General features: G+C 39.1%; 1 protein-coding gene across 1 annotated transcript; it reads right to left on the bottom strand.

Annotated features, from left to right (window-relative positions):
- Positions 1-7,048: 7,048 nt before the first annotated feature.
- On the bottom strand, positions 7,049-11,648 carry LOC113347821 (beta-galactosidase 17-like). Its single transcript, XM_026591492.1, has 19 exons — positions 11,411-11,648; positions 11,064-11,168; positions 10,756-10,951; positions 10,445-10,533; positions 10,281-10,361; positions 10,027-10,121; positions 9,840-9,910; positions 9,661-9,751; positions 9,456-9,573; positions 9,267-9,362; positions 9,142-9,190; positions 8,821-9,011; positions 8,649-8,720; positions 8,415-8,558; positions 8,237-8,287; positions 7,990-8,158; positions 7,706-7,851; positions 7,561-7,626; positions 7,049-7,424 (listed from the first exon to the last, which is right to left on the bottom strand). Exons 1-19 carry the CDS (start codon positions 11,525-11,527, stop codon positions 7,323-7,325), a joined length of 2,049 nt encoding a protein of 682 aa, XP_026447277.1. The 5' UTR covers positions 11,528-11,648; the 3' UTR covers positions 7,049-7,322.
- Between the last annotated feature and the right edge of the window lie 1,911 nt (positions 11,649-13,559).

The raw sequence follows: 13,559 nt of genomic DNA, 5'->3' as shown, positions 1-13,559 counted from the left end.
CGTGCCAATGGCATGCCAAGACAGCCACATCTCCGCGACAAAGGCATGCCAACCATGTCAGCCGCACCACCGTGCCAATGGCATGCCATGCCAGCGACAACTCCGCGCCAAAGGCATGCCAACCAGGCAAGCCGCACCACCGTGCCAATGGAATTCCATGCCATCCACATCTTCGCGCCAAAGGCATGCCAACCATGCCAGCCGCACCACCTTGCCAATGGCATGCCATGCCAGCCACATCTCCGCGCCAAAGGCATGCCAACCATGCCAGCCGCACCACCGTGCCAATGGCATCCCATGCCAGCCACATCTCCGCGCCAAAGACATACCAACCATGCCATCCGCACCATAGTGTCAATGGCATGCCATGCCAGCCACACCTCCGTACCAAAGCCATGTCGGTCATGCCTCCATGTCGTTGGCTACCAAATGAAGGGTTGCAAAAATCAACAACCACCCTTCAATTTGAGATGCAAAGCCGTCCAAGTTCGCCACCAAACGCGTGGAAACTTTTGGCCCAATGCCAAGCCCTAAATTTGGCCGCGCCTAAACTATGCCAAAACCCTAATTTTGGTCGTGCCTAAAACTATGCCAAAATCCTAGCATGACCTCGCCTAAACCATGCCAAAGCCATGCCGGCTATGCCTCCATGCCGCTGGCTACCAAACGAAGGGATGCAACAATCAATGGCCACCCTTCCTTCTGAGATGCGAATCACAACCGTCCAAGTTCGCCACTAAACACGTGGCAACTTTTGGCCCAATGTCAAGCCCTAATTTTGGCTGCGCCTAAACTATGCCAAAACCCTAATTTTGGCCGTGCCTAAAACTATGCCAAAATCCTAGTTTGGCCACGCCTAAACCATGCCAAAGCCATGTCGGTTATCCCTCCATGCCGCTGGCTTCCAACGAAGGGTTGCAACAATCAACGACCACCCTTGATTCTGAGATGAAAATCTCAGCCGTCCAAGTTCGCCACCAAACGCGTGGCAACTTTTGGCCCAATGCCAAGCCTTAATTTTGGTCGCGCCTAAACTATGCCAAAACCCTAATTTTGGTCGCGCCTAAAACTATGCAAAAATCCTAGCTTGGTCGCGCCTAAACCATGCCAAAGCCATGCCGGTTATGCCTCCATGTCGCTGGCTTCCAAACGAAGGGTTGCAACAATCAACGGCCACCCTTCCTTCTGAGATGCAAATCTCAGCCGTCCAAGTTCGCCACTAAACGCGTGGAAACTTTTGGCCCAATGCCAAGCCATAATTTTGTACGCGCCTAAACTATGCCAAAACCCTAATTTTGGCCGCGCCTAAAACTATGCCAAAATCCTAGCTTGGCCGCGCCTAAACCTTGCCAAAGCCATGCCGGCCATGCCCCCATGCCGGGAGCTACCAAACGGAGGGTTGCAACAATCAACGGCTACCTCTCCTTATGAGACGCAAATATCAGCCGTACAAGCTTTCCACCAAACCAAAAGATTGTGGCAACCTCTTGGCTACGACGCCAAAGTTCCACGGTTTGTGCGAAACCCTAATTTGGGCCGCGCCAAGAGCATGCACGAGCCTTACTGGCCATGCCTCCATGCCGCTGGCTGCCAAACGGAGGGTTGCAACAATCAACGGCTACCCCTCCTTATGAGACGCAAATCTCAGCCGTACAAGCTTTCCACCAAGCCAAACGATTTGTGGAAACCTCTTGGATGCGATGCCAAAGTTCCACGGTTTGTGCCAAATCCCAATTTGGGCCGCGCCGAGAGCATGCACGAGACGTACTGGCCATGCCTCCATGACTCTGGCCGCCAAATGGAGGGTTGCAACAATCAACGGACATCCCTCCTCCTGAGATACAAATCTCATCCGTACAAGCTTGCCACCAAACAACTTGTACCAATTTCTTGGCTACGCTGCCAACTCTTTGGCCACGACACACACTTAGTTATGCCAATTCTTTGGTCATGGCACCAAACCCTAATCAGCCACGCCCAGAGCATGCGCAAGCCATGACAACACCATGGCCACGCTACCTGCTACTAAACGGAAGGTAACCACAATCAACGGCTAACCTTCCTCTCAAGATGCAAAATCACGGCCGTCGAAGGTCACCACTGAACCGGCAAGCCTCTCAATCTTAACTTGCCAAACAATCGCAACGTGTTACACGTTTTCCACGAAAACACTCGAGACATCAAAACATGTCACAAAATTGGGGGATGCTCATTAGGGTATTGGTCTGGAGGTTTACATCGTGCGGCGTACACTATGCCCGTTACAAGAAAGTGTCATAAGAGTGAGGCGGTTAGTAAATACAGGAAGTAATGGTGAAACGTTTCCTTCATTATGGAAACGTCAATTTCCAGGCATTACCCGTTACCGCTTTCTTCCATTTACTCAATTGTTTCCACTTCTTACGAGACCAGGGTACGTTTTGTTTCGAATTGTATAAATAGGTCTCACCTATTTCCACCAAAGGACAGGTTTTTGGTAAGGAGAATACAACACTCAGAAATCACTTGTTAGCTTCCCAATCTGCTAGCGTTTCATTTTTTGATACAAGTCGTCAAACAACTACTCTTCCAGAATCAACTATTCTGGTCTCAACACTCTCTTCGCTTCCCTCCCTAAGACCAACCCTTCTCCTTCACTTTGTGACCGAAGCAAGTCTGGAACGGCCATTTCTTGGTTTAGGCCGGATTGTACAGATTCATCTCTCGAATCAAAGTACTCCCTTACAGTACATTTTTTAGGGTTTAGACTCGTTTCTCACCCACACACTCGAAATTACCGAAATCAGCAGAAACTGTTTTCACCCGCAAACACCTACCCATTGATTTTTGTTTTCCACGAGCCATTTTATAGTTGTGTTTAATCGACGATCAAATTTTTATGCATCGACGATTAATTTCGGCGATGAAATATGAATTTAACCAATTTTTTCCGAGTTGGTTCGGCTAGAGATGAGGAGAGGAATCGAAGATGTTCTTCGATGTTTCTTATGCTTTGACCCGAAAGAGGAATTTTTTTGCTTTTATATCACGTTAAGGGAAGTTTAGTAATTTACGCATTTCTAGAATATTCCTATACTTTCCAAACAGTTCGGCTAATAATAAAATTGAAAATTTACGCCGAACTTTTTACTTGGAGAATTATCTAGTGCCAGCAGATTGATTCGGCTCTTTACGGAATTAGAAATTTATGCAGAACCTATTACTAGGAATACTAGGAAATGTCACCAACTTAGTTGGAGTATCAAGGAAGGTCAGCAATAAAGTTCGTCTAATGCGCATTATTTATAAGCCGAACCTTACACTGTAACTTATATATTATCATTGTACTCAAAGCATAACATTTTACTTAAATATAAAAGCATAACATTGTACTTAAACATCGTAACATTGTACTGAAAGCATAAAGTTGTTTTCTTCAAGCAAATAACATTGTGCTAAATTCAAACATTACTTAAAAACCAAACAATAAAAACCTAGTGTACTTCAATTTAAACATATTCATTCATTGAGCACGACCGCGTTTGCTACCTCCACCACCCCTTTTTCCACCACCCCAACCTTTTTTACCACCACTTCCACTCACACCTTCACCTTTGTTGATTACTCCATCCTAACGGTTGTAAATATATTCTTTCTCGTCCACATCCATCTGTGCATTGCAATCAAGTTTCTTCTTCATGATCTTCAACACGTCTTTACCCCCGGCCACCTAATAAAATTTAATTCCAACAAATAAACAACAATTTACAAAAAAAAAAATACTTTAAAAGTATATATGAACTCAATATACCATAGTTCGGTAAGACTTTGCAACATCCTCAACAATGCCTTTGGAGATACTCGTCTTCGTCTCCATTTCCTTTTGTTTTTGCTTTCCCCTCTTAGCATCTACCAAAGCTTGACTTTCCCTATTAATGATTAAGGGATGTGAAATTTGGTTATACCAATCTATATAAGCTGGGTCAACTTCACATGGATCTTCACGCAACTCTTCTAAGTTTACCCAACTTAATTTGTTCTCTTCCAATTTATCCCAACAATCAATGGTATCATATTCGCTATTCCATGCACTATCTGTGCTTTTAGTTCCCTTAGACCCCTTGGGCAACAACTTGAAATTTGATTCCTCTAGCAGCGGAATCGTTTGGATAAATCCATATTGGCGGAGTACTCGACGAAGATCAAACAATGTAAAGCCTTCGGGATAAAACAAAGTCCCATAGTACATCGGCATATTTTTATCTTCAACAACTTCATCCTTTTCTTCATCCTGCTGGTATGGTTGAAATACAACGTCTTGGACATCAAAGAGTCTAATTTTTCTCTCAAAGCTATCAAGATTTCCTTTTTATTCCTCTTCTTATTTTCCTTGAAAATCCATTTGGCCGAGGTAGGGAATGTATCTACCCATTTTTCATCTTTCTTTGCCAATTTCAATTCCGGGAAATGGTCATATATCCATACTTACATCAAGAATATGAAGAAAAAAAGACAATTATTTATTAGGATCAATGGAATTGGATCATTGAGACTAATCAACTTTGGGAAACGGATCAAAGTTCGGCTGATATAAAAAACATCACTTAAGCGCCGAACCAAGCAAGTTCGGCTAACAATGTTAAAAATCGTAGAAGCCGAACCTTGTTAAAGTAGGTTCGGAATCAACCTAAAATCTAATCTTAAGCCGATTTTAGGGATTAAAATTGAACTATAGCGTGCAAATTTACCTGAAGTATAGTCATAAACCTCCAATATTTGTACTTGTTAACCTAGAGTCGGTTCTAAGTTGCTCAAAGAGGAAAGAAAGGGATGCGGTTCCCCAAGAGTACTTGTGGAAGCTTTTCAAATCCCTTAAAAATTGAAGATATTGAGCACTCACCTTATTCCCACTGTTATCGGGAAATATAACACTTCCTAGAGTATACAACAAATACGGGTAGCAGTGCGCCTAGCTTTGACATCGTCCATAAACATCTCTCCCTTTGAAATTTTCTCATTTGTGTCTCCAAAATACTTTTTAAAAGTGGTGAACTTGATTTTCTTCAACTTATTTGATCTAGAATGCACAAACTTCACCACTTTAGTAGCGCAGGAAAACTCCAATTTTGTCTTGTCTTTTGGCCAACCAAGAGTTTCCTCGGCCAGTACATACAACTCATCCCAAGTCATTTCATAAACCTCATATTTCACATTTTTCCCCTTCATTCTAAAACCACTAATCTTCTATGCATCATCAGGACTAATTGACATCTCGCCAAATGGGAGATGAAATGTGTAAGTCTCTGGAAAAAAACTCTCAATGAAGGATGAGTTTGTAACTGCATCAAAATCCTCTTGTGCATAGAAAATAGCAAGCCATAAACCAGAGCCTTGTACTAAAGACACCACCTCAGGTGCCTCTTTGATGCGGCACTCTGGTGTCTAAGTACGCGGATTGCATCCCTGTGATTCGGAGTCTCATATATTCTCTTCGCCCATGACTCCTTGTAGACAATCACACTCTTCCACCATCTTATGGAACACCATGGGGCAAACCATCCTCGCGACCACGTATCACATTATCATCACTAGGAATATGCTTATTTGTCTCCCTTGTTCTTCTTTCTTTTCTCTTGTTGTTGTGTTTCTTGTTGTAGTTCTTCTTGTGGTTCTTCCTCTTCATCATTGTCGGGCTCTTATTCTTCTGCAGGAAATGAGACATTCGTTTCAATTCCCTTTTTCCCTGCATGCAAGTTCTTGGTACCACCAACTCGAGGTTTGGGAGTTTTTGAATTAGAAGGAGTCACTTCCATTGTTCTCCTTTTAAGCTTCTCTTTGAATTTTCCAGGATAGTTACTAAAACAAATGATACACCTTTATTAATTTTCCAAAATAAATAAATATGATTCTACCACTAAACAAGGTGATAAGTCACCTATAAATAGACAAGTTTACAGGAAGCTATTAGCCATACACAGCGGAGTAAAGTTCGGCGGCGCATTCGATATTTATCAAGATGAGCCGAACAATGTAAGATAGCATATTCACGTACTTAAGTTCGGCTGATTACCATAACAATTATTTATGAGCCGAACATGGAGGTTCGGCTGATTTGATATTCAAAACAAAACATACGCTTCAGCCGAACTGTTCTTCAACTGTGTAAAAAAAAAAGTTCGGTTGATATATGTCAGCTGAACAATACACTGTAACTATCGAAACCCAAGGAATCATCGATTACATTTCATGAAATCAATGAAACACGAAAAAACAAGCAATGGGTTTGTGGGAAATACCTTTCTATGTGCAATTTTAAGGAATCAGGGTCTATTTCTCGCACTCCAACACCAATTATTCCACTATCCTCTTCAACTTCATCTTTATCAAAAACCCGAGGTTGAGTTGCTGCAGAAACAATTCCTGGATTAGGCATCCTACCTGATCTAGCAACTCGCTTATAACAAGGTGGCATATTTTTTGTGGGTTTAATCGATTTTTTTTTTTGTGAATAAACGATTTTGATTTTTGGAGAGGGAAGAAAAAGAGAGAAGAAGAAGAATAAAAATAATTTTGATTTTAGATTTTTAATTAAATGGGTGAATTAGTGGAGTAATTAAATAGGTAATGGTTACCTAGTGGGAGGGTAATTAATTAGTGGTGGGTTAATTAGTTGTAATGTTTTAGGATTAGAATTTAATTTAATGAAAGGGTAATAATGTAATTTAAACTACATAAGGGTTATATAGTAACTTAAGCATCACTAGACACCCCTTATCATCTTGCATTGGATGGCATAATAAGTCTGTATGCCCCAAAATTTCTATGTATGCCCCAAGCGAGGGTACCCAAACAAGCCGGCTGGCTCACTTTTACGGCCCAATTTGGCAGATAAGTTTGGGAATTGGCATATGCCAAGTTCACATTGCCTACTGAATGAAACTTTGAGCTGGTCTGACACTAGATAAAATTATAACTTAGAACAGTAGAAAATCTGTAAGGTTAAGCGGATCCCAAAGGCTACAATCAAGAGGCAGATCAAGTAGGAGTTCCCTCGCAAGCTACGGAGCAGTCAAATCAAGTCACAGAATTTGAAACCACGGATAGATATCTTGCTAATATGTACAAAACCAGAGGATAGAAATATAGTACAAAACTATGAAAGCAAAAGTTTTTCATTAGAATGATTCATAATTTCTCCTGTTACTCGTCAACTTAGAAATTACTGCTGTTCAAGATTTATCCTAATTTGCTTGCTTACTTGCTGGTTCTATGTGCATTTCTACTTTCACCTTTGACAGAACTTCCCACTGACAATTGTTCAGACTTTCAGTTCAAAGCCATATTTACTTGGTACCAGATCTTGACCGCTGACCACATGTAAAGTCCTGTTGATCAATCGAGTCAACCACAAGCTCATGGTTTGGAGCATCAGTCTCTAATATGATCTGTGTAGAATAACAAACAAAAGCTGGTATTTATGCTGGCAACACAGGCAAGGGAGGAAAAATAAAAGAAAAATATTTTCCAGTAAAACTTCAATTTCACTGGTTAATAAAATAAAATAAAAATTACTGAACATACCACAACATTTTTCCCTGGACGGAGGAGCGGAGCAGGAACATAGAGGCTACATTGTGGTCCAGCCAACTGTAAAATGATGTCAGGATCATTCAGTCTAACGAAAATTTGAGTACAAAGTAAACAAGGGTGTACTAGTCATTCTTACCGGCCAAAATCTTCCTATATTAAAGTCGTTCACAAATGCAATCCCTTTACCCCAACCACTGAAGGATATGAACGTGTCTGCGATTTCATCTGTTGAGTTGATTGTGAAATGACCTTCATAGAGCATTGGTCCTCCAGAGAGTAGCTCTGTAAAATTAAAGAGAAAAGTTAAAATACCCATGATTATTGACCCCTTGGAAGCTAGTTATGCAGTCGTGAAATCGATTTTAACAGTCTACTAAAGAGGAACCTATAATAAGGTTGGAATTAGAGTTGGAAACATACCAGAATGGTATTCTAAATTACTGCGGGAAAGTTCTTTTTCAGATGTGGTAGTGCCAACTCCAACAATGGGACTCTCTATGAAAAGCTTAGATAGGTTCTGGAAAGAAAATGGAATCATACTCCATCCATGAAGAACTGAACCATCCAGAACGACATCAGATAATATCCCCTGAAAGATAAAAAAGAAAGATAAAACAATCACTCTGCTGAACTTTGTGAGTTAAAATTGCAGTTACAAACATTTTACCTTCCTGTCATACATATACGGGCCATAATTGAGACGTCCCATGTTTTCAACCTAGAACAGTACAGACAAACAAGAACATATTAGATAAATATCGAGAACATTGAGTTAAAAATCCGAAACATCAAACCTAAAATCGCAAAATCAAGCTTCAAGAGATGAAAACTTGAAGGTTAAATACCAGAATGGACAATCTTATGGTTGAAGCACATCTAATGCTAGGAATCTCAAGCGGTTCATTCGCCCATCTTTCAATTTTACCAACATATTTATTGATTCTTTCATCCAGTGAACACGAAACATATACTTGAGCTCTGTCACGCACCTGGAATTAGTAGATGTTCCTTTAGCAATCTTAAAAGACTAGTAGATTCAATGGCTAACATCATTGAATTTTTTTTAGAACACATTATACCTTTGGTATGGAAAGAAGGCTTCTATTTTTCTTGACAGGATATTCTGACACATATAGCAAAAATCCGAACATCTAGCATGACCATTAGAAGAAAATTACACTTCGTGTTCTTGAATTGTCAAAAAATTAGCAGAAGACTTCTAGCATGAAATTGGATAAATTTCCAATGTACCTGACCAACTGATTCCATAAAAACTGGATTTTTGGCTTCAACGACATCCTTAGCATTGGTAATAGTATGTTGTACATCAAAAAAAGATGCACGCTTTCGTAATTTGACTTTTCCATAGCCTCTCTTTCTATTATTTGGAGGAATTCGAGGAACTGACACCGGTGAGTATTTCTTTATAACCTTACGCAAGGCTGAAGCATAGCGACAAATCACATAAAAAGGAAAAAAACAACTGCATTGAGTAACTAGTAGATGCGTATTTTAAAATTCTTCAAATCTCTACTTGACAGTGAATCTTAAGTGTGGAGTAGAGAAACACACCTTTGAACTTTGCGCTGTCACTATCACCCCATTCACTAATTGGAGCATCCTGTAAAATTAACAAGGACAGTATCAGTGAACTCATAGCAAAAGAACATCTCGGCTTTCTGAAAAGTATCTCTTACATAATCATATGAAGTAATGTCAGGCTTGAAATCAGAATCATCTGAACCAGTGTTTGCACCATTGAGAAACCCGAAATTCGTTCCACCATGTACCATCTGTAAAAGTAAATGACCCCCTCATCATGACAATAACATGAAGAAAAAAAAATACTTTCTCATCATAAAGTAGATCTGAGGAGAACAACATACATATAGTACTGCAGAACCATTACGAGAGAGAATAGTTTCCAAGGCATTGGCTGTGTATTGTGCATTTGTCGCCGCAAGTTTCTCACCCCAGTGGGTTAGCCAACCGGTATAAAATTCCCTGAATAAACATGCACATGATGCACTGTGAGCATAATAAGCTTCTCTAACCAGCACATACTACAACAGAAAAGCAATGCACACTGACGTGCAGATAGGTGGTGATTTTCCTGGCTCATTGAACTCTTTCTGCAACTTAAATTTTGACCAAGGCTCATCACCAGTACTAAAGTCAATAGCTGTAAATAAACAAGGAACCATATTAACAAATACACAACTCGAGAATCACATATTCCAAAGTAAAAGCCTTGCAAGCCTTGCGTTTACCTGAAAAAACACTAGCTCCACGAATTGTTCCTTTCTCAAGAGTATCCCTTGAACCTCCATCTGTGGTATACCTTCAACAATAGTTCTTGTTAGCAGACTGACTAAAATCATATGAGGACTAGGAAATTGTAACAAACATGGTGAGTCTTTGAGAAACAAAAAATTACTAGAGTGGACAGAATAATACAATATTATTTCGTCTCCAAGGTGCCGTCTAGCCAAACTAACAAGTTGATGGAGATAGTTTTTGTCATCTCCATATGAACCGTACTCATTCTCAACCTGTGAAAACGTTTACTCTTTTCCATCAAAAATACAACCTAAAAGGAACAAGAAAAGATTCTTTTTATCTTGGAAGTAATCTTTAAGCTTTTAACCGTATAGCATCTTAGTTACAGTCGTGAGTTTCAGTGAGAGTTAAAGCTGAAAAATAATCTTTACCTGGACCATAATAATAGGACCCCCATTGTTATAAAGAAGGGGAGCTATCTTTGGAAGCAAAACACCCCACCACTTCTCAACCTAGGATAGAGCATGACCAATGAATTCAGACAATCTTAGATAGAAACTAATTTACTAATTCAGCATAAGAAATGAAAATATACCAGATGAAGGAAAGCAGGATCCAACGATCTTAGTTTGAGGGGTGGTTCTATAGAGAGCAACCAAGCAGGGAAACCTCCAAAATCCCATTCTACAACCAAACAATTTATCCAAACGGGTTAATCAAACAAAAACTGACTGCACATTCTCGTAATATCTCATATATGGATGATGGACACCCATGGCATTTACATTTAATCGGTTTCACTTTACACCTATAACCACTACATAAAGACGCTATATATACCGTTAATCACAATATGTGACCAATAAAATTCTACATCTCTGTAAACACAAGGAAGTCAATGCTCACCTCCACATATGTAAGGACCAGGTCGAAGCATGACAAGGAACCCAAACTCTTGACAAAGCTTAAGAAATGATTCAATATCTGCAATACCCTCGAAAACCCATTCTCCAGGACTTGGTTCATGGAGATTCCAAGGTACATATGTTTGAATTGTATTCAATCCCAATGCCTTAGCTCTCAATAGCCTATCTTTCCAATACTAATAGAAAACACATTTAACAACAATAGAATTTCAATTCCACTGCATTTATACAATCCACTGTCATGTTTCAGTAAAGTAACCTTGCTTGATGGATAGAGCTTTGAATTACCTCTGGATGAATACGAAAATAATGCAAGTCACCACCAATGATTTGAAATTGCTGCCCATCTTTCAAGAACACATCATTAGCAATTCCGAAACTTCGAGTATCAACCTAGAAAGATACAGATACATAGATGTAATTAACAAAAGACCCAAACTCTTGAACTCCCCCATTTCATTTTGAACTCTTGACTTTCCAATACCCCTGGGTTTCTAGCTAGATTAAAATGAAACACATAAATTTAACTAAAAAAAAATTGAATCACCAAATTGATGGTTAAGTAGTAACTTATTTTACTCAAATTTAAGGAAATACAAGTAAGTTGAAGCCAGAGAGAGGGAGAGAGATGGTACGTGAGCATTTTGAAGCTGAGCAGATGAGAAAAAAGAAGGGAAAAAGAACCTAATTAAAGATGTTGATGACATGATGAGAATGTATAAGAAGAAGAATTTAAATGAGTAAATTTTCATGTCTGAAAGTGGATTTAGTGAGATGAACTGAACTGAATCGATAGAATCTAGAGTTAAAAGATTATTTTTTTCCAATTTTTGATCGATAACATCTAACTAACTCTCTGTATGTTTTGAGTCTTTTGACTCTTTTGAGAGGAGTAAATGTAAAGTCAGTGATGTCATCACTTAATTATACATGGAGTGGTTAGGTGGTTCGGGCCTTAGTCCAGCCCAGGCTTAGACTGTTGAGTCCATGTGCCATGAGGAAAAACTTGGGGGATAATTATTTTTTTCTTTTGAAAATGAGACTTGATCTAGCTTGTAAAATATTATGGATTAATGAATTTTACAGATTAATTCAGATGTTATGTATGGTAAATTCTGGTTGACGAAGATTTTTTTTTTGATCGAAAAGGAAGATTTATTAAAAGAAGAAGAAATGTACAATCAAATATCTACCAGAGGCAGATGAAGTAAAGGAAAAAAAAAAAAGACTAACATGATAATTACAAAAACATTGCCTGTCAATTAGACATAACAGTATTTGAGAAGTTTAGGTAAATTCTGTGATTTGCAGCTGCTGCCCAAGTTAGAAGCGAAGACTTGGCTTCAAAGATAAGTTCATCATCTGTTTTGAATAAGTAGCTTGCTTCAAATCTCCTAAAATTTCTCTCTTTCTATATCGTGTGAACGATTGCTGCCGGGATCAATTTCCATATGTAGTTCTCAGATTCAGAGAATTGTGTAGTATGCCATGATTCTGCTGAAGCTTTCATTAGACCCGACAATATCCAAGTCCATCCTGTTGAAGGTGTTAAGTTACACCAAATCTTGTATGCAATCTTACAGTGTAGGAAAATAGGGTCATGTGTCTCATCTCTTCCACCACACAAAGCACAATCATTACGTAGATTCATACCTTTCCGTTGAAGAATATCTATAGTGTTCAGCTTTCCATGAACCAAACTCAACATTAAGAAACTGATTTTCGGAGGGACTGCCTGCTTCCAGATGAAATGAGAAGGGAAGTTAGTCACTCCATGTTCCACCACCAACTTTGAATATATTGTCTTGACAAAAAACATACCGGAGGGATGTAAATTCCATCTCTTTGTATCTGTCAAGCCATCACGAGTAGGGGGAACGTCGCCAATGGCTGTAATGAGCACCGCATATTCTTGAGCTTCTGCGGATGTATGTACACGCCCGAAATCAAACTTCCAATTACCTTCAGTATAAATCATATCAGCAAAACTAGTGTTTTCGTTCCTGTATAGCTTGAACAGGTTAGGACATGTAGCAGATACAGTTTGATTCCCACACCATCGATCATTCCAGAAAGCAACGGCTCTACCAGAATAGAGAATAATGTCGAGTGTTCAGTAATGAAACCCGCAGACTCAACAATTGTCCGCCAGCAAGATACTCCAAAGGATTGGTTGACTTTTCCCAGAATCCATTTTGAGAACTCTTTTCCGTACTCGTCTTCTATAATTTTATACCAAATCTTGCTCTTTTCTACACCATTTATCCAACAAAGCTAAATTCATAAGTTTGAGGTTGCAAACACCTAAGCCACCTCTTTCTTTAGTTGCACGGACTATATCCCATTTAAATAAATGTGATGTTTTTGCTCCTTCTTTGTATTCCTACAGGAAGTTCCGCATCTTTTTTTTCAAGAATTCTGATGACCGAGATTGAGGCCTTAAAAAGAGAAAAATGTTTTATCCGGTTGACGAAGATTTATTTTTTGAATGTTACGTACTATTAAATCATGATGTCTTATACTTTCAATTTGTTTCATGGGAATACATATATCTTTAAATTCTTGAAATCTAGGGGTTTATATATAAAATGAATGAACCAAAAACACGTATTTAGATTATGAAAAGTTTAAGCTTTTAAAATTTACCAATTTTTTTTTTTAAATTGTTGATTAATGAAAATAATAATAGAAAAAATAGGAAGATAGTATAAGAGCAAGCCCTATAATTTTCTTGGTTAGCGGAATATTTCTAAGCACTGAGCAATTACTATAGTAGCAAAATTT

This window comes from Papaver somniferum, chromosome 2 (genome assembly GCF_003573695.1).
Source record: "Papaver somniferum cultivar HN1 chromosome 2, ASM357369v1, whole genome shotgun sequence".
Taxonomy (NCBI): domain Eukaryota; kingdom Viridiplantae; phylum Streptophyta; class Magnoliopsida; order Ranunculales; family Papaveraceae; genus Papaver; species Papaver somniferum.
Note: the sequence above shows the minus strand (reverse complement) of the source record. Positions and strands in the feature narration are given on the sequence as shown.

What these genes read in the sequence shown, in the direction of transcription:
- LOC113347821 (XM_026591492.1), bottom strand. Translation starts at nt 11,527, where the DNA reads ATGAAAATTTACTCATTTAAATTCTTCTTCTTATACATTCTCATCATG. An exon ending in TGGTCCTTACATATGTGGAG is followed by an intron (nt 10,534 to 10,755) that starts GTGAGCATTGAC and finishes GTTTGGTTGTAG; the next exon opens with AATGGGATTTTGGAGGTTTC. An exon ending in CGTATATGTATGACAGGAAG is followed by an intron (nt 8,159 to 8,236) that starts GTAAAATGTTTG and finishes TTTATCTTTCAG; the next exon opens with GGGATATTATCTGATGTCGT.